Below are 24,275 nucleotides of genomic sequence, written 5' to 3'. Positions count from 1 at the left end.
CACCTTGATACATCGATCTTTCTGTATCATTATTCTTCTGCATTTATTTCAGGTTTGAACATGCAAATAACACCTAAGCCATTTTAAAGTATGATGGGAATATTTTCAGGGATAAAAAACTTCTGAATATGTAACTTGGGCACACAGAGATGAGTTTTTAGGAGTTAAATCAACAACCGGAGAGGGACTTTAAGCTGATGTGGCAAACTTTTCAAATCGCATTTATGGCTCCCTGATAAATTCCCATTTATTTCACTTGGTTTTTAAGTCTCTACACTAAATCCTGGGGGAAATATCTGGTTCTGACTCGGTTCACAAACAAGTCTCTAACTGTGCCTGTCTGCTGGCATTGTCTAGTGGGTTTTTATAACTTTTTCTTTTGGAAACAGCTGCCTGCTGTGACCAAAAACAACAGTATGAGTGCAGTGAGAGTGAACCCGAAGAGTAAAGTTGCACGCCGGACAGATGAACAATGAGCTGAAACTCAGTAAGAAGCTGAGGGGAGCTGCAGGTTCACCTAATGACTCTCTGCAGGTTTATCACTCCAAATGATTCACATTTTCTCATTGTGCCATTGTTTTCACACTGGTATTAGATACGCTGTACACTGCAACCTTAGTAGTTTCTAACTTTAATTATTCATATAGAAAACCTGTTAGGTTACTTTAACCTCTCTCTTTAAATGATTGGTATGAAATGGAGAATCAAAGAGGACATAACACTGTATCTGACTTTTTTTCATGTAGAAACAAGATATGACTAAAATGTTAATGTGTTAGTCAGTGAAATCATGTTTATACATTTTCTTCATAATCTTAATAAACAGAGAGAAGCAGCTCTTATCTCAGCAAAAGAATAAATTAAATGAACACAGAGACACTGTGCTTCACAGGAGATAATAATATTTGTTAATGACTGGTAAAATAATTAACACTATGAATGTGAGGAGTCATTGGTACATACTAAGCAGCAGACAACTGCGCTGCACAGTGCAGGAATTCAGATGAGTGCTCACCTTGAAGGTAGCAGGCCTGTTGTACTCGGTGTGAAACGTCCCATCTCTGCAAGACACACCAGGCACAATGCTCACAACACTGGGAGTAAACGGTGAATAACGTACTTCTTAAGCTGCAGTACAGTATTACTTTCCAAAAAGCACTGAGGTGTGGAAAAATGTCTGACAGCCCGCTGAGTTTCTGGTTACTCACTTGTAATGCAGCAGCTCTGCTCCTCCACGTTTGGAGCTCGGGTCCACCTTTACTTTCTTGCAGAGCTTACGGCCCTCGGAATCACTGAAAGACAGAGATTAAAATGCAAAAACGGAACAGTCAGATTTGGGAATAGTCTGCAGTAAATTCATATATCACTTTGAATTTGAAAACCTAAAAATTGCATACTCAACGACACAATGGTCCACACTAACAAACACTTGTTTGTCATTCATTCCCTCAACCACAGACGCTTACACAAAAATGGTAACAATGAATAAACTTGTCAAAATCTAAGAAACAAAGTACTTTGCCCTTTGAAAAAAATGAACATACTATAAAACTAAAACTTGACTATTTCAGATCACTTCAAAGACATGTTCATCTAGAACCATATTTAATTAAAATTGTGGACTGTATACACAGACAAATCCTAATCAAACAGATTCAGTTTATCACAAATTCTCAATTGTAATGGGTCACCATAGAAACATTTGGAATTTTCCCCAAAATTGTAAAATTATAAGCTCTCCTTTGTAAAACTCAAAGTAAAAAAACAATAATAAATGAAACTGCAAAGCTCATCTTATCTGAGCATGTTTCATATAAGGCCTTACTTTTATGTCTTCTTTATACACACCAATACATACATTTTCTCTCAGTGCAAGACCTGCTCATTAAATTCATTGTACTGCTGCCATTTTTGATACATTCATTGCTTGCATTATGTATTTATTTCTCTTTAAGAATATGCTTTGCTAGCATGTTTTTGTAATTTCAACTTCACTGAAGAGAAATTAGGAAAAGGTGGAGAGAAGATGCTGCATGAAAACATGACTACATTACCTTCAGATCAATCTAACCACATGTATAGTGTTGTATAAGTGATGTTGATTGCTCCATTTATTATGCATACACAAACACATGCAGTTCGTGGACAAAATGTGCATACTGTACAGTGTGTCAGCAAACAGATTTTTTTTTTGTGTGAGGCTTACTTCTGTAATTGAAAAAAGACTGTAGTTGGAAAGGAAATAAATATACATCTAGCCACCTACACGTTTCACACTTTCTACAATGGAGCTCTATCAGCAAGGATGAAGTGCTCTTCCTAGTCTTGTTATAAAAAGCAAAGAAAATGTGCATTCATTTAGAGAGAGATGGATGAAAGTATTTGCTAGAGAGAAGGTCCGGTGTAAGCCAATTTAAAGAGGTGGAATTCAATAATGTCTTCCAGACCCACAGCAAGTTGAATCCAGTCTATGTTCGGTGTAGTTTTTCATTATAGGAAGAAGACAAATCTGTGTGTGTCTGTGTATGTGTTGCCCAGCAGTATTTCAGGTGATGATTGTGTGCTTAATCCCACGTTCGGCTGACTCATGATGGCAGATGGCACCAGTCAGGGCACACCAGGAGCAGATGTGACCTCGACACGTATTTGGAGATGACGAGCAGTCACCTGATTCAAAACCAGTCTGCTGCTTCCAACTTTTTGAAAAATTGCCACAAGTGACAAATGCTGAAAGGCAATAATGTGTCCAAAAAGCTTTGCACAGGGGATCCCACAATCTATCTATCATGTCAAAGAAATCCCAAAGCTGGAAAAAGTGGAAAAGAGACCCTCAATCAAGTGGATTAAAATCTACCCAAAATATTATTGTTGTGGGATGTATTGCAACTTTTACTAAACAGTTTATGCAAAGTAAAGCTACTTTGGAAGATTGACAACTTTGCATATTCACAACTTTACATACAATATTGAGGCAACAATGCAGAGGCTGTCTCAAAAATGATGTGTATTAAATCATAGCAAATGTAGTTCTTACAATACAAACCTAACACCATACATGCAAAACAAACATTTATATTTAAACTAATCACAGCTCGGCTTGGATTTTTCATGTCATGCCATATGTTAATTTAAAGAGCCCCATCTGTGGAAATCTTCTGACAGTCTCAAAAACATGGATTCATGTTTCCAGGGTTTCATTGGTAACAAACTTAAGGAACCAATTCTGTCAACTTACAGGATGGGCCTTTTTCATATTATTGTCTTGGTGTCCAGTTTGAACACAATATTATTGGGTACATTGTGTAGTGTAAGTGGTTTTACAGTGTTTAAGCAGCGTCGTCGGTAAGCTGGTGTGCTCAGGCTGCAGTGATTGAAGCTGGGATAAGTGGTGAGACAGGAGCGTAATTCTAGAAGAAGCAACTGTGTAGGGTTACTCTGTGGCTACACTGCAAGCTTTACATATGAGTACAACTGTGGAGTGGATGATACAATGCTACGCTTTCATTATAATCAATGAAAGTGGCTATGCCAGGCATGAAAACAACAAGATGGAAGTGGTGCTTATGAGCCATGGCGATGTGCTTTTACAAAGAATTGGGTCATTATGTGTCCATATTTTTTTTTTTAAATAAACTACTTCCATTTCAGAGTCATAATCGTAGGCTTTTATTTGCCAGTACCAGCTGACGGTTCTTAGTAACTTTAAAAAGGATATCTTAAGTCTATCTCAACTTATTACACAAACTGGTCAAAAACTTAAAGTTTCATAGTACTGGGTTTAAAAACTAAAGAAACAACAATGTAAAATGAAAGCTTGCCATGTTGTCTTGACACAACCCTACACTCACGTGGGCTACAGTTTGGCCACTAAAAAGATTCATTGTGTCTACGGACACCCCATCAGAGGTTTTCTTTATCTCCAGATACGTTCCAAGTCATCTAATATTTAGTATCTGCCGAAACCAAATACCATGTTCAAAGGTAATACGCATTTTGAGTATTGTATATGAGCTGTAGTAGCTGGTTGCGCCACCAGTTGGAGCCTTTTACTTTTCAGTAGTGTGGAGACCAGAGGAAGCGGGCACTTCATTGTTGACAAGGGGACATCGTAGTAAAATAACTAGTAAGGGGGGGGCATCAAGACAAAGTTCTCCCCAAGGTGTAATAACCTCTGGCCAGCATGAGTGTTTAAAACAGCTGGGATACACTAAGACAGAGCTCTTATATTCCAGTGGCATATGAATCAGTCATATTTTGCAGGTTTCTTCATGTGGTCACAAATACCAAAGAATCAGGCTTTGCTCCTTGCCGATACCAATCAATTAAAGTTGGTCATAGTCAGCCCTGATCTAAGCCATTTTAAGGTAAAAAAAAACAAAAATAAAAACATTTCTTAATATGTGACTGACACACAGAGATGAGTTTATGGGGTTTTCATCAATGGCAAGAGACAGAGTATACTTGTGCACACAGCTGTACATAGTGTTATGAAAGCACTTCTTTTATCTTTTGATTTGCAATGTGCTGACCTTGTATGAAAGTCTGATAGCTGTGTGACATACCACAAAAAGTGCTTTATGAACTTTAACTTCTGTATTTTACAGGGGTTTTTTTGTGGCATTGGATTTACTTTTATGCTCATCTACTCAAAGACTGCTGCAATCTTAAGTACATTGCACTTGTGTAGTAACAACAAAGAAATATGTACCTTACTCTCGACATTTACTTAACTCTGGAGATAAACATTCAGTGAAGCTGTTCTAACTCTTCTGATAGACAGTGCATTGTTAGGGAGTTTAAAACTGAGCTAATCTGAGCTTTGCTGAGCTGTAGGAATAAAATACCATCAGCTATTGTTATATAGCACTTTTTGGAAGACTGTGAATAGGCCGCACACCTGGGTATGTGCCAACGGAACAATGAACAAAGGCTTTCATCTTATTACTCATTTGGTCAACATACAAAGTAATAGTGACTCAGAAAAAAAAAAGAGAGCATGCTATTAGGTTTCTGAACTACAGTGTCTGTCAACAGCAGTGTTCTTCAATCACAGAAGAGAAAAACGTAAGCCCTGAGAAGTTACAGAAGAATGACTCACTAGCTAATGTTTGGTTCAGAGAGAACAAAGACCATGAATAGCACTTCATCAGAGATTTCGTCCACTGGATGAGCACAAATGTTTTGTATTCATCATTGGGATAACGTCAATCAGTGCGCCGTCAGTGAGTAGGAAGTCTGTGGTTGGTGTGGTGAGATTGTCCGTGCTTTATCTAGACTTGTATGCTCTGGGTTTATGCAGCACCACATTTGTCAGCAATTAAGTTCACATGCTGTTTGATACACCCAACGAACATGATGATGATGTGACTGAAGTAGATTTTGCGGCTGACCACATGAATACAAACTACGAGTTGAACGACAGCTTTACTTATCGGGGCTCAGGTTTTTTTTTGTGTAGTTCTGGTTATTGTTATCGGTCATGATAACACTGCACTCAACAGGGTACTTCTGTGAACCGTTGGAAAATCAGCTTGACAGAGCAATAAACACAAGCAGTCGGAGGATCAGACAGGTTTTATATAACTCATAGTACATGTAGCCAAGAAATTTAGAATTCGAATCATCAGGGGCCTTTGGATCGACCATCCCTGATGTGCATTAAACCTTTGAATCATAAACTAGGGATATTTAAAATCATATCTGTGAAATTTTAGATTGATATATTCCTTCCTAGATCATTATTTTATTAATCACACATCGACCCACTTTCAGCATGTTTTTTCACACATTGAAATTTGAGGCTATGTTTGGATGATGGTGTATTAGGAACTATTAAAGATAAAAGCCTGAAATGTTGAGCTATTTCCCATCATGCCATTGATTCAGAATCTGCAATATTGAACAAGTAGATCAAATTGTTTCTGATTATGGGTAAGCTGAAATATAAATATATATATATCAGATTTGAAACTTTCTCTCATGACAATAATCCTTTCCTGGCTTAAAATCCCTCAGAAGCAACTCTACACTGTTGCTTCTTCTTCAGTATGGCTTCAGCTACACAACTTCAAACCGGAAACTGGTCTAAATCTGAGGAAGAATGTTACAGAAAGTTCCAACCTGCAAGTTGACAGATTTAGATCCTTATGTTTGTAAAGTATGAAAACCCAGAAGTCTGAATCTCTATTTTTGAGACTGTCGTTAGTGCAGTGCAGTGCAGTGCAATCCTCAGTCATGGCTGAGGATTTCCACTTTGAAACTGAAATCCTCAGCCATGACTGCCTATTTGTTCATGATATGTCTTTTGGCATACAAACAACCATATGGACAGCTTAACAGTTACAAAAAAAAAAAAAAAGATTTTCACTGGAAATGTGAAAATAAGTTTTAATGCACCAAATAAAACATAATTTGCGGCACATTTGGCTCAACATATCCAACTCAAAATACCTGATGAATAAGGTGGCTGTGTAAGTTACACCGTCAAGACTGAAGACAGACAGAAAAAAAAGCTGGAGCCAAAACTTTGCATGAGGCCCAAGTCAACAGAGCCAGTTTGTAAAGGATTAATGATGGACCCATCATGCAAAGAGGATGAAGCCCTGCATGCCATTTAATTATTACTCCTAAAACACAAATCCTAATCCGTGCTGTGCTTGTCTGTGCTCTGCTATTCCCGCTGCCCCAGACAAAACCATATATATGTTACTATGTTCTGTCTCTTTTATATTTCCAGAGGAACGAAAGGGGGGCAGCCCAGTCCTGTTCTCCCTTCCTGTATGAGATCATTCGTCCCACTGGTGGATCCCAGTTGGCCAACACTCAGGTCCCTGTCATCTGTTCAAAGTGTGTCATTCTGGCCCTGGTGGCTCTCTTCCTTGGCAGAGCTGACCGTTCTCACGCTGTGATATTCACTCTACTCTCTCTCTCCCTCTGTCCACCATGAGCTCTCAGCTGGAGCTTCGATTTGGAGCCGGTCCATTTGAGACGGTGGAGAAATATGCCAAATAGCACAATGCTTCGCTACAGAGCCTGGCACTGGATCCGTGTGTCCTGTAGTGATGAACCCGGCTCGCTCTAGCTCCCCTGGCGGGATTCTGGCCCAGTATAAATCTCTGCCTCACATTAGCGCACTCTCTAGAATGCTGAGAGTTGTTGGAGAAGGAAGAAACGGATGATACCATAGTCTCACGAACAAAAAACAGTAAGCGAGTCAAAAAGTAAACACTAAAAAAGGACATGCATCATGGAGTGTCTTTGTGAAGAAACATGGACGCCAAACACCTCTGACAATTCCTTCAAACTGTTTTGAATTTGGTTTCTCTTCCTTTCTACCCAGCCGGTGTTCGATCCCGGATAAGCTTGAGAGAGATTGTGAATGCTGGAATGAGCACTAGGTGTCAAAGGGGAGTTACTGCCTTCCTCATTGTTTCCTGTTTTATCATACATTCTTTCCTGTCTGTTGAGGAAACGGTTCATGCAGTTGATGGGTTGACAGGTATGGAAAAAGGAAAAAAAAAGAGTGGAACCGAACACCAGAAGGGCAATAGGAACAACAAGTCAAAGTCAGAACACTGGGGAGAGAAGCAAGATGTGCTTGGAGAAAACAATCCTTGTTGGTATCTAGAATTTAGCATTTAATACTTTCACAGTGTGGGCTGGAAATAGATGTGCCCCAGAAAGTCATATGACAGATGTTCTGCTTTTCAGGGAAAAGTTTGTGTGGAGAATGAAAACAAATATTTTCTGTATGACTAAGGATGCAATTAGGTATTATTGTTTTCATTTTACTGAATATACGTTGGCTATTATGGCGATATGGTAGGCAGTGGTCAGCACTGTCGCCTTATAGCAACAAGGTTCTGCTTCTTCTTCCTGTGCCTGCATGGGTGCTCCAGCTTCCTACCACAGTTCAAAGACACGCATGGATTGCTAATTGGTAATTCTAAATTAGCCGTAGGCAAGAGTGTGAGTGTGCATGGCTGCCTGTCTATCTGTCTGTGCGATAGACTGGTGGCTGTCGAGGATGTAACCCGCCCCAGAACTCTACAGGATCAAGTGAGAATGGCTAAGACACAGATGGATGTCTTTTTGTGATCAAACAAGTGTTCAGTCAACAGATCAAAACCCCAAATATACAGTTTGCCAGCAGTTCCAGACACTGCTCATCTTCTTCTTCATCTTTTTGTCATTCCAGTCTCAGTCGGAGACAAGTCAGAAATGAGTGAAAAATGCAGCCAAAAAAGCTCTCAGGTCGCATACAACCAAGAAAACATGGAAGTGCCTTCCAGACAATACTCTGACGGTCTTTGTGCAGCCCAGCCAAAGCCCAGACTCACACCTCTTCGAACATCTGTGGAGAGACCTACAGATGGCAGTTCACAGATGCTTCTCATCCAATCTGATGAAGCTTGAGCTTCAGATTTGCCAGGAAGAATGAGATAAACTGCCCAGAGCTATGATTGCTGCCAAATGGGCTTCTGCAAAACACAAAGTCAGAGTTAGTGCTCTGACTACTTATATGAATCTAAGATTTCAGAATTCTAATGAATCTAAAGAAAACAACTTTGTTTTAAATTTTTTTTACTAAGGGTCTGAATACTTCCTGAATCCAAAGAGCCACCAAAACAGCTTTGACCTGTCGAGACATGGACTCCACAAGACCTCTGAAGGCGTCCTGTGGTTGCACATGTCCTATTGTCATTGCCAATGTGCTACTTGCCCATTTTTCCTGCTTTCAAAACATCAACTTCAACAACTGACTGTTCACTTGCTGTCTAATGTATTCCAACCCTTGACATGTGCCACTGTAACGAGATAATCAATGCCAGTCATGTCAGCTGTCAGAAGTTTTAATGTGGTTGAACGCTATATATAATGTAAATGCATTGCTGATTATGATTACTGTCACTTCACACTTAGAAAAGAAACTAAACTTTATCATTTAGAAGCTGTAACTACAGAATGTTTGGCATTTGTGCTTTAAAAAAAAAAGTAACTTTCATTTTCTTCATTTATATTACTCATAATTTCTATTCTAGCGAACCTAAACTAGCATTAAAGTTCTGATCAGATCTGTATTGCTGCTTCTGCTTCTTCTGAATTCTGGTAAGGGTCTAATGTTTGACAATTAACCCGTGTAAACCCCCAAATCCCTGGCACGTTTGAAAGGCATTGCTGTTGTCAGAGCCAGGAACTGTAAAAACAGAAAGAATCGTTGGATTGTCAACTTTCTAACGGTCAATAAACCATTCACCTGTCAAGAGCTAAACGACTGGAAAACTTGAGCAAATCTAAGCTCAAAATCATGACACTTCAAAATCACTTTAATCTACATGCTTCATGAAAGAATTCACCAGTGACAAACTGTTTGCACTAACAAGATTCTATTAATCGCTCCTCAGCAGAACCATGACGCCATTTGTGACTCATCTGCCGCTGAAAGTCACGACAAAAAATTCTGTGACTTTTCAACCAAACTAAAGCAGACAGAAGACAAGTGTGGAAATAAATTAAAATGCATGCAGTTAGTTAGCTAAAGTACACAGAGATACAATTTATTTTCTAAAATACTGGTAAAACCTGTGAACATTTGGAAAAATGTGGTACATATTGATACCAGGTTTTCCTGATTTTTCTTAAATTAATGATCCAAGAAAAAAAAAAAAACTTGTTTTTTCTTTTTACAATGTATATATTATATATTATTTATACATTACAATTGTGTTATACTGCACAATACACATTTTTGAGTTCTCTCTACTTCTAACCATAGTTGTTCTGTTTCCATAGAGGTGCAAGACGCTACACTGCAGGCCCACAGTGAGTAAAAATGTGACAGGAACGAAAAAATATCCAGAAACAGCTTGGGGTTCAGATGGTTGCAGATGGCTGAACATGAGAAACTGTGTCTGTAATGTTATATGAAGGAATTGACGACTTATTTTAACCATTTACTCTCACAATGGCTCAGCACACACTGGTGTACGTGACAGTTTGAGCCAAGTCAGATAAGGAGAAAAGGCTTTGCAAACCATGACAGACAAAAGTGGCTCCTTGGAAGGAAATACTTTTAGGTAAAAAGATGAACTCTAAAAATACTGAAATTCAAAAATAGGATGCTTCACCCTTTAACTTCTTCCCCAGAGAAGCAGTTTTTTTATTATCATTCATTTACCCATTTTGGGGGAAAAAAACTTTAAAATAAAAACCCTTTAAAGGAAGAACAGAAAATGGCATAAAGAGACGTAACACATTAGACCCAGAGCTTCAATAGCTCTACTAAGTGAGTGGCCTCCTGTCAGATTGTGCCCGTACAATAGAACCAGTGGTACAAGTCCATTTACACCCCAGTGGAAAAGCTATAAATTGTGCAGATGGATGGCAGCAGAGACATTCTTGGGAGGAGTAAATTGCTCTGCCTTTATAACTGCTGTCAGAGAATTCCTTGGACAAAAGAGGCCATAATGTCGAAAACGGCAGGGAGTCTTGGAGTGATGGAGAGAGAAGAAGTCTCGGAATATGTTTTGTTAAATCATCCTATTACTTACCCACAGTTGACCCAGGCAATAGTCCCTTGGCCCTTTACTGTCTGGGCGACATCAGACAGCAGTTTCAGGTGGGAGTCCCCTGATGTAGCTGCAGACAGAGAATAAAGCCCGGTCAGCCTTGTTACCAAAACCGCCCCCGATCGCTCAGGACAACCCAGACACAGAGAACACTGTCATACCAAAGACAGTGAGTTGGAATTGAGTTACAGTGGAGCTCAGTGTCTTGCTGAAGCACCAGGTGACGAAGAAAGAGATCACTGAGTTTGGGTCGGAGGGGTGATGGAAGAGCGTTTTCTAATGCCTCTCAGAGGATGGCTTCGGAGGGGGTGCTTAAGTTACATCAGCTTTCAACATCTTACAATGGTGTGACTAAGCAGGAGATGGGGGGATTATACGGTGACACAAAGACTCTGCCACTGCTGAAGAAGACCAACTCTTCGGAAAACGGGGAAGCGCAGCAGGTACGCTTAAGGGAGCTACAGTTTTCACCTGCTGCATGCTGGTAACTACCATATTCCAAGCTATTATGAAAACATCATGTGCGAACTCAGTCAAGGACGATATCACAAGTACATGACCACTCCAGACTTTCACAATCCCCTGTGTCAGAGACGAGCTGTAAGGTTGGCTTTCTGTGTTAGGAAAGAGAAACTAGTGTGATACAAACTGTACCGGCTACAACAACACACACTGTAACATTACTGACTTTCATCAGATATGGCGAACGGAGCAGATTCCTTTGAGTAAAGTAAACAATGTGTAATATTCCAGTACTTGTGTAACACCATACATCATTTTTATATTTCCCCCCCGAAACTAAATGTGTTTTATTCACTGCATAAAGAGAACAATTCCTCTCGATGCTCCAGGCCAAGTCTATATTTAGATGTAGGGGCACTGCCACGACTCCCCAGGGTCCTGCCTCACACAGGGCTAGCAACATAAACATCTGGCAGTTCAGTATCAGTTTATTGCCTTGTATGGAGCAGGAGGTGAGCAGACACTGACTGGTTGTTCATTGTTTTGGAGCTGATTGACACTAACCAGAAGAAAACTCAATAGGGCTGTGACTGACTGCAGAGTTTCAGAGGCTGGTGATGAGTGCGAAACAGGAGCGCGACTGTGTTTGCTTGAGAGGGAGAATGAATGTGAGGCGGCTATAGAAGGAGTGGGATAATTGGTTGGAGAGGAGGGCATTAAACCGGCGTGGCAGAAAACCTGCATGAGGGCAACCTTTGGTGTCTTTAAAGATGTGTGTGAAGCTACAGCCAGTGATCAATCGAAGCCACGGCTCAATATCCAGCGAGGTATTGTGATATGGGTCACGAATCATGGAACAAATATGTGGTTGTGTGGCTCTGATAGTCCTGTGCTGCTTATAACCTCTTGTAAGAGTTTTCTGAATGGATAAATTGGTGATATAAAGCAGTTGTTTCTATAAAGCTACGGAGTATATTCCTCTCCTTCACTGATACATGCAAATGAAAGCAGAATTAAGATCTACTGGGATGCATTAGGGGTTTTAAAATAGTTGGAAGGAAACACAATTTGGAGTGTATAACAATGTTTGACTGTTTTAGTCTCCATTTAACAGCTACTCTCTAATTCTATAAGATAAGTATTTCCAAGTTCATTACTCAGATAGACCACTGTGACCATGCCTTGAAAGCATGCTGCAGGCTAAAGCTGCACAAAACATGAATTCTAAATACATTTGCAGTAGAACGTTTTGTAATGGACTGTATTAGATTTGGCCACTGCATAATGGCACTTTATTATTACAGAGGGCGAGAAAAGGTTTCAATTAGTAAAAGCTATACAATTTCCAGCAACAATCACTTTACATGCATCTCATAAGCACATGTGCACGCTTACATTAGCCATGTGAATGTGCCTATAATTTTGCAACTGTATAATTGTGCATGTACTATACTTACTCACATACAATTGTGAGAAATGGCATTTAAATGGCATCCCACATCTGTAATCTTTACATCTCTTCATTAGGATGAACGCATTATTTGGGCGGAGATGGTTAAAAGATCACAGCCTTAAAAAACAACTTAGCTGCAATTAGCGCCGAGCAATAAATCGATTTCAAATCCACATTTGAAACAATGTAATTAGGAAAACGCAAAAGCTGCAATTTAGGATAACGAGTAAGTGTTAAGTAATGAGACTAATTCCATTTTATTTAATTGGAGCAGATTGAAACTTTCCTGGCTTACTTATGTTTGCCCATTGATCAATGTATATTAGGTGGCTGAGGCATGCACACTGTGGTTCGACTAACGTGAGCCCAGTTTTGCCATTTTTTAATTATTTAAAAGCCATACCCTGTACATTTGGCAGCAGGTCTGACCCAGATTTTAAACTGTCCTGTCAAAGGTTTTACAAATTCTTGCCGTCCTCTGTGTGTGAAATCATGCTTTTGATGTCATCTCATGTTGTAATTCTCCACCACATTTTAAAAATCTATTACAGAGTGAATGTTGAGCTGAAGCTTGACTTTAAAAGCTATGATTGTGCCGTCTTTTAGTGGCGACTGCTGCTAACTGAGCCACTTCAAAAATGTGAATTCCTGATTTCTGACTATATTGAAATAATTAGAATGATCTGTAATTATGCACTTGTACAAGTACAGCATGACAGCAGCACCTTTGCTACCAAATCATAACCTTAAAAAAAGGTGGTATTTTTCTAGTTGGCTGTCATGTTGGCTAACATTTTGTAAACCAATAAAAAAAATCTGTGAGATTGCAAATAACACCAATGTTATGTGGGTTTGCAGCACTCCACGACGACCTCTAAAATGACAAGCTGTTTGAGAGTTATTGAGATAATACCAGCATTATCTCTGAAGCATTACTGTGATTGTCTGGCTAGACTGCTGTCCCCGCCTCCTGCTGTGACAAACAATGAATGCTCATTCAGAAATTAATGCTGTAGTAGCAGAACATCACATCTCTGATAACAAATTCCACTCAACAGCTAAACAAATGTTCATTTTGTTTTAAATATCACACCCTTCAACCGAGTGTATGTTGTGTTAAAATCTACATCGTCATCTGTGTCTTCACTGACCTGTTTTGGTGTAGAGCACCAGAACATTGGTTCTCGTCCTGAGCAGCTTCTTGAAGTCTTTGTGGTCGCTGACTTTCTCTATGAGAGGAGACACCTTCACCGCCTCCAGAACCGACAGCAGCCACAACTGGTGAAACACACACACAGACGCAAGTTTTACTAAATCAGGCATCGTGTAATGGTACAGCAACAAGGCTGGTTATCAAGCCTCATTACTTTTTTTTGATACGGTATGAATCCACAGCACTGAGCATCAGGATGTGAACTGTAGAGGAGCCAGGGGGAGTTTGATCCTCTTAATAAGACACAAGTTCCCCTGAAAACGTGATTTGTGAAACACTGTCTAAAATATTGACAGTATGCTTTTTCGGATATGCTTCCCCCCCCCACAAGTATCTTCACCCTATCATGGACCATGCATAAATTTAGGCTATTATTGATGCATGATTCAGGCATGAGGATGATTCATCACTGATTCACTTTATAATAAAGATACCGGCATGCATGCTGCTCTTCACCATCAAAGCGTGGCAGTGCAATGTCTTCGACTTCACTCGTTTTAACTCAAAGATTAGAAAAAAAAGTTAACTTTCTTGACAGAACGAGCCAAACCCTCTGTGGTGCTGAAAGCAATAAAGGGCTTAAATATTCATGTCCTTATTTATAGGAATGACGATATTAAAAAAAAAAAAAAAAAAAAAAGCTAAAGTAAGAGCTTTACATGTGTTGTATCTGCTGCTTGTAACCACAAAAAAGTGAGCTTCCCCAAATGCCATAGTGTAGTTTGCACACTGCTAAGTCAAGAAAAGGGTAAAATGTAAGAAGCTGGCATCAAATGTAATCTCTTTAGTTATATTTTGATCACACAGTTCAAGATTTAAACCAACATTATGTCATTATGCCATTATGCATGGCCGGATTGTTATTTACGTGCATTTACGGAACCCACAGGGTGATTAGAGTTCTACTTGCTAGTAGTACTAGAAACATAAAAACCTGGACAGATTACCTGAATATTGACTGAGTGCATTCTTTGAATTGAAACTGTAGATGCAAGCTTTAGCACTGCACTTATACAATTGCTGATTTCTTCAAGGTACAACAAAAGACAGTATGAAACTTCTAATATCAGCCTGTACCTAAAGTATTTTAAAAGACAGCACCATCTGCATCATTAGTCCGAACATCCCCTTCGACTTTGCAAACACTGGTAGTTGAGCGAATAGTGTGAAACTCCTAATATGGCAAACAAAGCCCATACTGAGAGGCTTGCACTTTAATCAAAGACGACAAAAGGGGGGAAAAAAAACAAGACTGATTACACTCCAGCCATATAAAGTTATTTCCATGAATCCTAATCCTCTCTGTGCCATCACCATTCATTAAAAAGCTCTTCATTTCTGCCTACAGAGAACTAAATTAGACACCAAACATTGTCTGCTCGCTCAGCGGATCCAGCCTGATGAGTGATATCACCTGGAATGAAAACAAGCACCTGTCAGACTCATTTTCTAATTTTAATTCCCAACTTGATGTTGTTCTGAGGTGAGACCGATCCGGATCGAGAGAAGTCGCACTTTGCACACCAGTAAATTTTAAAATTGACACAGACAAGTCAAAGACCTTAGAAATAGCACAGTTACGTACATCTATACGGGAGGCATCTTGTCATTCTTACTAGGTATTATTGGTGTTGAGTCTGGGTGTTGTTATTTTGACACCTGTGCACGAGTCTGATTATGTTGACGAGATAAACACAAGCTGTGTCGGTATTTGTCTGGGGCCCGTGGGAAACACATGGCGAAGGGTGGGCTAATTAGAGGCAGGCTAGGTGACACTTGTCTGCCAAGGTGGCCATTCAGTGGTTATGAGAGCGAGGAGGCGGAGGCAAAAATTAGGGCGACGTGAGGAGAGATGGCAGGCTGTCTTACTTGTCCAAACGAGACGGGAAATGTGATGCTTGATGGACGCCCAGAAGGATTAAAATTATGCAAACTGAACAAGATTCTTACTTAAACACTCACTTGCTCCCTGAATAATGAAACAGTCACTGCGACTGTCTTTCTTTCCAGTAAAATGATGAAAATTAATAAGATGCACAATGGAGCTGAAACATGAGTCACAACCTAAACCAAACTATGGTGTATTTGTGCAATACCTTAAATAAAAGATGGTGCAATTACATTCAATAACACTGTAGGCATTTCCTTATTTTGGACTACATACACCATTTAATGTCACTTTGTCTGAGTTTTTTCTTGAAACAATTACTGACCCCCTGCAGGCTGGAAAAGTGGCTCTGAAAAGTGTACAGCTTTCTAATTCACATTTGAGCGAGAAAGGAAACAAATGATGATCCAGAGTCACTGCAAAAAAAAAAAAAAAAAGAGTTTCAAACCACTCCAGCTGTATAATCCACTTGTCAGTGGATTATACAGCTGGAGAGGGTTCAGTAGGTTCCAGGGAATACTTATTTCTCCTATAATTCAGTGAATACTGTATGCTTCAACTAGTGGAGCTTTGCAGCGATGGGGGTGGTTTGAAAAGGTTTTATGGATGTTTTGACACATTTCTGGCAGGACTCTGGCTCACCTTTACACTCCATTCTAACTTCTGAAAGTCCAACATGCATGTCGCTGCCACTTCTGTTAAGTTACTAACTTCACACACACCCCTTCAATCTTTAAAATATTGCAGTGACAGATTTCTGATGGAGCTTTGCTAATGTAGGTTTTGTGGGGAACCAAGTGGTTAGAAAATGTTAGTGGAAGCAAGTTCAGATATTTGAGGCCATTATATAGTTCAACATTGACAAAGATCTGCTTGCATGTGCTGCTTTTGCACAAATGATGGCCGTGAAGAGATAAACAGTCTCTTAGTCTACATTCATACTTGTAGTTCAGTTCTTTGTCCAGTCAAAAGCAGAAATGTTACCTTTCGTATCTGGTTCGCTTGGAATTCACACTGGCATTTCTAAATTCCCTCTCTAGTCAATGACTTAACCACTAAGAACTCTGTGTTTCAAAATCATATTTCCCTTCCTGCTTTGAAATGACTAAGATGGAACTCCACCCAGTTGCTTCCTTTAAAACTCGTTTTAAGTTCTCGTCTCTCTCTCTGTGTACGGACCCCTCCCCGCTCACTGCAGCTGGAGCACACCAGCTCACCCAACACTCTCCTCACAGACTGTAAAACTATTCTGTGCGACAAAATGAACAGTTATACATTGGAGTAGTTCAGTCATACATGTTCGAATTGGAAACTAGTTCTGAAGAGGCGGTAATGATCCAGAAATCCCCACCTTGCAAGCTGACAAGATTGATTGCTGAAGTTTGTTACATATGAAACCCCAAAAGAATTAATCAATTTTTATGAGACAGTCATCAGTACACTGCAGTTTCAAGGTGGAAGTGCTCAGCCAGGGTGTTGACTGCATATTGGTGTGTCTTCCTGCTAACAAAAAAACACCATAGAGACATATTAACAAGGTAAAACATATTTTAAACAAAAGGTATATGCATAAGGTGACAGACTGGCTGAACAGCTTTTATGACAAATTTTGCTACAGAGCGTACAGAACCCTGAGAACAATGGTGTACACTGAGCTACATGCATTCATTGGATTTGTGGATACAAACTATACAAAAGCAAATGTTTTCTAACAGTTTTTAAACTTAAGTTTTTGAAAACTACTTACTGTTATTTTATGGATTTTGTTGAACAACATAACTAATAAAATCACCAAAAAGCATTAATTTACATATTCACTTCTAAAAACAAATAAAAAAGGTCAAAAACTGTGAAAAACGACCAAATCAGAAAAAAACTCAGTTTTTACAAACAGTAATTTATTCTTTTACAACGTGTGACTGTAAAATTACACTGTTCGACTGTATTCAAATCAGCTAAGAAATGCTGTTTGTACAAACATTTGCTGTTATTGTGCAGCTTTAACAGTTTGTGAACCTTACAGTATTCCACCATTGTTAATCTATTTTTTCTGGCACCCATGCTGCCAGACTCTCACCCTTTTTTTTGTAACTGATTTTGTTTTAACAGAGTATGGTGGATATTTTTACCAGCTGAGAACTCACAAAGAATTTGTAAAATGTATTAAGGAATCAAAACAGCAGCAAGTATTGTTCCATAGCATGCACAAACGAAGATATGCCGGGTAACATAGCTCCTATGATGAGAAGAGTATTCAGTCTTGTTTTTTTTTTGTTTGTTTGTTTAGACCTCTATCTTTGTAGTGTGTTCATATTTTATTTAAACCGCACTAGAGTTTGTTTGGAAGCTTGGGTTGGCGCACACCAAGGTTCAGACGGCAGCATTCACACCTGCTCAAATGAACCTCACTAATAGAGTGATCGCACCTAAGTTTACTTTAACTGAACCAAACCTGCCAAGTGCGAACACACCTTATAACTGCTTTGTTATGTGAATGTGAAAACAGACACCTGTCGAAACACTTCCACTCGCATAAAATATACTGACAGGTACCTTCTCCTGCAGTTGAGGCGGCAGAGATCGACACCGATGCCATCGTCAAGCCAACACTGCTGATGGCTGTGATAAAATGTGTCTTCCACCAACTGAAGTGTGTGTCATCTCCCCGTGACAGATGTACAATAATAGAAATAACTAGACTCTGCAGACATTTTCTCTCACAAAGCATCCTAAGTGAAAGGCCCATTCGGAGGCAGTATCGCTGCACTGCTGATAATCTAAGCTGGAGATTCATTACAATGACGTACATGCACAGACAGCTAAAACAGAAAACCTGAGTGCAGCAGAGCATTGTGATTCAGAGAGCATTCCAATGATAGGAAGGGTGAAAGTTCCAAAAAAGTTAAATGATAATAAAAAATAGTTGCAATGATGCTCCGATGTATTTTCATGGCCATGTTAAATGTTGATGTTGCCCTCCTTTCTGGGGTTGCTAGCCTCATGCAATAAACTGCAAATGATAAATGTGAGCCAGTGATGATAAAAGTAGAGAGCACGACTCCATTTTTATCCGATAACAGAAGTCTTAATCAAAACACTTGTCTAGCTATCTCACTAAAACAGCTCACACGCAGTTTCATCACTTGGATTTTTTTTCTCTTTTATGGAGACAAGAGAATTCATAACTTAGAGTCGAGAGATAACAATTTTGTGTGCAGTAAAATAATGTGAAAATGTACATTTTTGAGTCTCTGTCCCACATTTAAGAGGCATTTAAATACTTTCAAAACATCCTATTTGGCAAAGATTTGTCACTAATGACAATTTAAAACCTTTCATTCAAGGTTCTTTAAAAGTTTGAGCACAGGGACCTTATTGTATATTATGCTCCACTTAAAACTCTTGTAACTCATAAAGCCTGAGTAGGTGAAAACAGAGTGGAGTGTGCATCATGATTCAGTATCAGTACCAGAAATAAATTAGCATATTCATGGCTCTAGTCTGAGCGATCATAATGAAGGTCCGTTTCTATGGATTAAAAGCAAAACAATTTATTGCTTTATGAAAAATAATTATCAAATGCTGCACTTTGTCACATCTAAGACCCCCACTGACTTTCCCTGTACAATCTGGGCTGATGGGTGAAATGCATACATGCATATTTATGTACTTTATAAGCATAAGTGCATGACGATCTATTTTTCCTTGAATTTCTAATAAGTGACCCTCATTACCATCACTAAGTGGAATGCAAATCCACTGTGTGTCCATGGTTTCTGACACCGTATCCATCGTGCAATCAGTCTGCTGTGATCCATTATAAAAACCTCATGGGGAAAGGGGCAGAGTTAGAACCTGCCCTAAATGGAACATGAACAAGATGCTGCTGTAAGAAGCGCATGATCTGAAATAAATATTTCACACTTAGTTAAAACTAATCATCATTTTCTGTTGTTCAATGCATTCATTATTTATAGTTTTTCTTTTCATTGTTTGGCTTTACAAAGTCAAAAATACTCACAAATACATGTTAAAAGTTCCCAAGTCCGGGGCGCCGATATAGCTCACCTGGTTGAGCTGGCGTCCCATATGCAGGGCTACAGTCCCAATGTGGAGGTCATGAGTTCGAATCCTGCTCATGACCCTTTCCCACACCTCCTCCCCCCATTCTTCTCCCCTACTTTCCTGTCTCTCTCTGATTACACTATCCACCAAAGGCCAAAAAAATAACTTCAAAAAAAAAAAGAAAAAAAGTTCCCAAGCCCAAAGTGATGTCCTTCAATTCAAAGTGCAAAGGAACTGCTCCAATAATCCATCCATCCATCCATTATCTATACACCGCTTACTCCTCACTAGGGTTGCGGGGGGCTGGAGTCTATCCCAGCTGACTCAGGGTGAAGACAGGGGACACCCTGGACAGGTCACCAGTCTATCACAGGGCTACACTTATAGACAGACAACCAAACACACTCACATTCACACCTACGGACAATTTAGAATCACCAATTAACCTCAACATGTTTTTGGACTGTGGGCGGAAGCCGTAAAACCTGGAGAGAACCCACGCTGCACAGGGAGAACATGCAAACTCCACGCAGAAAGATCCCAGGTGTCCTCACTGGGGACCTTCTAGCTGCGAGGCAACGGTGCTAACCACCGAGTCACCTTGCAGCCCTGCTCCAATAATGTCAAACAGAAAAACTCCTAATACACGAGAGACACAGTTTGAACCCATTACTTGATTAATTGCTGCACTCTTTGCACCTTTGGCTGTTTTTGATAGGTTTATTTACAGGCTTTGAGTAAAATCACAGCATGTCGTAGCTAAGCATGTGAGAAAATTCACAATATCTGGAAATGAATGAGGAGAATGTCAGCAATGCAAGATTCACGTTGACAGGACATTCTGTCAAAAAATGTACTGATAGTGTAATATAAATATAGCTATTAATGCTACCAAGGAGTGTGACTGTCTAAGGATTGAACAGATGTCACAGATAATTAAAAGTGTCACAAATGAAAGGTAATATTGGGCTTGGGTGATAAAACGAGAGGAATATGTACCAGTAATAGACACCTCATCATCTCAGGTAGAAATGGGTTCTCTGCACATCTTCAAGCAAAATTCAGCTCGTAACTTCCAAATAATTTTATTGTTTCAAGAAAAATCTGAAATATGCCAATTAGTTTCTAACATGTACTGTACTAATGGAAAAGCTCATGTGAACATTGCTCAAATTTAGAGTAGATTATCACCTTTACTTCCTTGGACTTCCTGTCTCAGCAGGACAGGTGTCGGATACAAAGAAACTCCACTGATGGCTACCAATCACTGAGCCATGAGCCATTCACTCTGCCATCACTGTGAGAAACACTATAATGGTGTTTTTTTCCAAACACTGTCCTTCCCCATTACCATTATGCTCCTGAACACATGCTGCAGATGGACCGCCTCATTGGAACAAAGCAGATCGGTAGGGATGAGATGCAAGGAAAGTATAACACACACAAACTCATTTTTCACACAGTTACACAGGTGTCGAGCTCCACCAAGAATACTGAAAGAGGAAGAGGCAAACAAAACACTTCCTTTTTTCGTACTTCAGCACAGTAAAGCTGTGAATTACTGGCTTAGCTGCAGTGCTATTGTTGAGAACGTTGTATTTTTCCTCATCAGTTTGATTTTGACAAACACAACCTGGGGACAACTTGGCAGCACCACAATCTGCAGCTTCTAAAAAGACCACTGAGACAATCTGAAGAAGACTGAACATAATCAGCATCATTAAAGAGATGATTTAGTGCAGGATTGTTAAAAAAATGCAACAGAATGTACAAACTGAGACTGAGATTTCTGCCAATGGTCAGCTCTTATATATTAAAGGCAAAAGAAAACGACCCGTTCAAATCCACGCCATTGCAACTGCGCTCAAAACCTGGGCTCTGTTCAAACACCACAGAAGCTCCCAGCTCTCTTTGCTGACGGTCAACATAGGACAACAGCTTAAATGTCAACTGGCACGTACCAAGTTCAACGAAATGAACGGACCTGAAATTCTTTCATCATGCGACCCTGTCCATGATCTCTAATGGCAAAATGACATCTGATGACCACATGAGTGAGTCAGTGCAGGGCAAACTCTGATGAAATCCATTAGTGCTTTATACATCAACCTTCCTTGTCTGCCGTATAGGTATGTCCCATCACGTCGCTGTAAAAAATGTGGCGCTTACTTAGCAGCAGGTGCCCAGCCCCTGCCTGCGAGCCCACACCCTCCATCTGCTGTGACAAATCTGCTTAATAAATGGCATCCAGTTCTGGGGGCAGAACTGAATCAGCAAAAAACCACAACAGTGTTTGTCAAGCACTTGCCTTGACTTTCCTCTGACTAATGAGCCAGTCAGGTGCGTGTGGACTGGCTGATTGCACAGGAAGCTTCGCAGCATCCGATAACACACACAGAGCGCTGATTTAGAGGCGTCTTAGCTCTCAAACGAGCAGAGGGCCAATCAATTAGCGGCTTTTGCAACTATCACATTTCAGCTATCAGCGATGGAAGTTATAGGAGAGGCTTAGCCTACTAACACACCACCAAGCTGCTGTTGTGGAACAAGACTCATTATTAGACATAAATACTCTTCTGGTACCGATCACAACGTTTCAGCGGAAACGAAGCATGGCCGCAGAGTCAAGCGCTGGAAAATGGCACCGAATGTCTTGTTAGACTCGAAGTCTTGTTTCCAGATTGTTTAATCACACTGGTTAAAGTAAAAGTTTTATTGACAATGGACTACTTAACAGCTCTGTGTGCAGTCTTTTGTTAAATAAAAAACATTTTTCAGAGAACTGTCAGTAATTTTGTGAATAAATTCATCATTTAAGTCATTTATCATACATAAATGGCTCACATTCGATAGTGCACTTTGCCAAATGTAAGGACGTGCTGCTTTTTTCTCTGTTTTATGTCATTTTGAATTGAAATGATCTTTGAATTTTGAACTGTTGATCAGACAAAATTTAAACACTTGACCATAAACACTTGTGTTTTTTTGTTTTTCTTTAAATTAATACCTAGAGAATAAGTTACAGACATGAAAATGCTATTTATCAGATTTCTAGCCTATGTATAAGCAAAAAAAAAACAAATTAAATTTCCCCAAAACCAAACCATCTTCTTTCGCTAAACTGACATCAGCAATTATATGTGTTATTATTTAGATTTATTTCGAAAGCAGACACTGATATAGCTTTAAGTGTAATTATGACAGAGTGTGTGTGTGCGTATTGTCTGACATACCAACCAACACCAGCAATGGCAAAAAAAATAAAAATATCTGTTTTCAGGGAACACTCATAAATAAAAGCCTCTAAGCCCCATGGCTGCTGCTCACCTTGCTTATTTGGTAAATCTGTATACAAAATGTCACTGAAAGCAGGTAGTGTCCGACGTGTTGATTATTCTGGCTTGAAAAAATATGTATCGTTGACAAGAGAGACAGCATTTTGAGGTTACCAGCCATAGGCAAGTGTGTGTACGTGTGTGTACGTGTGTGTGTGTGTGTGTGTGTGTGTGTGTGTGTGTGTGGAGGGAGTTTGGATTAAATTGTTTTGACAGGCAAGCCTCTACCACCCAGACAGCTGCCCTCTAACAAAGTGCTGCAGTGGTTTATCACCTCCCATGCAGAATCGCCTTCATCCACCCAACACTGCTACCTAACACGACAAACATGCACCCGCTCATAGACGACATAGGTCGCTAGCAGCGGGTAGGAATGACAAAATTAGTAACAACAATATTGATATGTCCTGATTAGGGCTGCAGCTAATGACTATTTTCTGTCATCAGTAAACTGTCTGTTTTTTAATGAATATTTAAAGATTTGGATTTGGGCTGAACAATTAATTGAAATATTATCAAAGCTGCAAAATGGACAAGTGTAATATCCCAAATGCAGGGGCTGAATTTTTGTGATAAAGGTAAAATGTGTCACAGCACACCATTTTAAATGAGTGGTGCTACAGAGATGCGTCCACTTAACCTAAATTATATTCTCCAGATTTAAGCCAGAATGCCTGTTTGGGACAGACGGCGGGAAAACAGACAAACAAAAAAAACACACATCATCATTCATATATATTTTTTCAGTGGAAAAGAAACACAAAATTGCCATTCCTACTAAAACTGCAACTAATATCACAATTGCAATATCGAGCAAAATAATGGATAGAGAAAATTCAACCATTCATCAAAAATAAAACGTTTGCACTGACCAGACTCTGAAAAAAACAAAAACAAACAAAAAACAAAACAGAAAGTTGTGCGCTCCTAAATGCAACAGGAAAGTGACTCAGGTGCACTTGACATAAATTTAGGCCCTTCACAGCTACATTGAGATGAAATGTCAGCTGTGTTTACACAGAACAACTATTACAATTAATTAAAAATGGAAGTAGCAAAATAGCTGTAGCATGTAGAGCCACCATTTTTTCCAGTGTTGGAAGCACCTGTGGGTACTTAGAAAATGTTGCACAGATTTTTTTTTGATATTTTTGTAAAATAAATAATCAAAGTCATTTATCTTTTGTTTTTTTTCTTACTCATGATTCATGGCGTTATAATTTATTCATACTACATTAAAGATATTTTTGAGTTCTCGTTCCTTTTAGCCATGGTTGTGGTGTTTCCACAG

General features: G+C 39.5%; 1 protein-coding gene across 1 annotated transcript in view; it reads right to left on the bottom strand.

Annotated features, from left to right (window-relative positions):
* The window catches only part of LOC103367379 (protein disulfide-isomerase A5-like), a gene marked incomplete at its 3' end in the record, with an annotated part of 33,423 nt that overhangs the window by 5,707 nt on the left and 3,441 nt on the right, over positions 1-24,275 (bottom strand). Inside the window, exons 2-5 of the mRNA XM_008295384.1 lie at positions 13,635-13,761; positions 10,551-10,638; positions 1,209-1,292; positions 1,016-1,061 (exon numbers count right to left, since the gene is read on the bottom strand). Of these exons, the coding sequence (XP_008293606.1) occupies positions 1,016-1,061; positions 1,209-1,292; positions 10,551-10,638; positions 13,635-13,761 (345 nt within the window). The remainder of the gene's footprint in view (positions 1-1,015; positions 1,062-1,208; positions 1,293-10,550; positions 10,639-13,634; positions 13,762-24,275) is intronic.

This window comes from Stegastes partitus, unplaced genomic scaffold (genome assembly GCF_000690725.1).
Source record: "Stegastes partitus isolate 25-593 unplaced genomic scaffold, Stegastes_partitus-1.0.2 Scaffold1042, whole genome shotgun sequence".
Classification (NCBI taxonomy): Eukaryota; Metazoa; Chordata; class Actinopteri; family Pomacentridae; genus Stegastes; species Stegastes partitus.
Note: the sequence above shows the minus strand (reverse complement) of the source record. Positions and strands in the feature narration are given on the sequence as shown.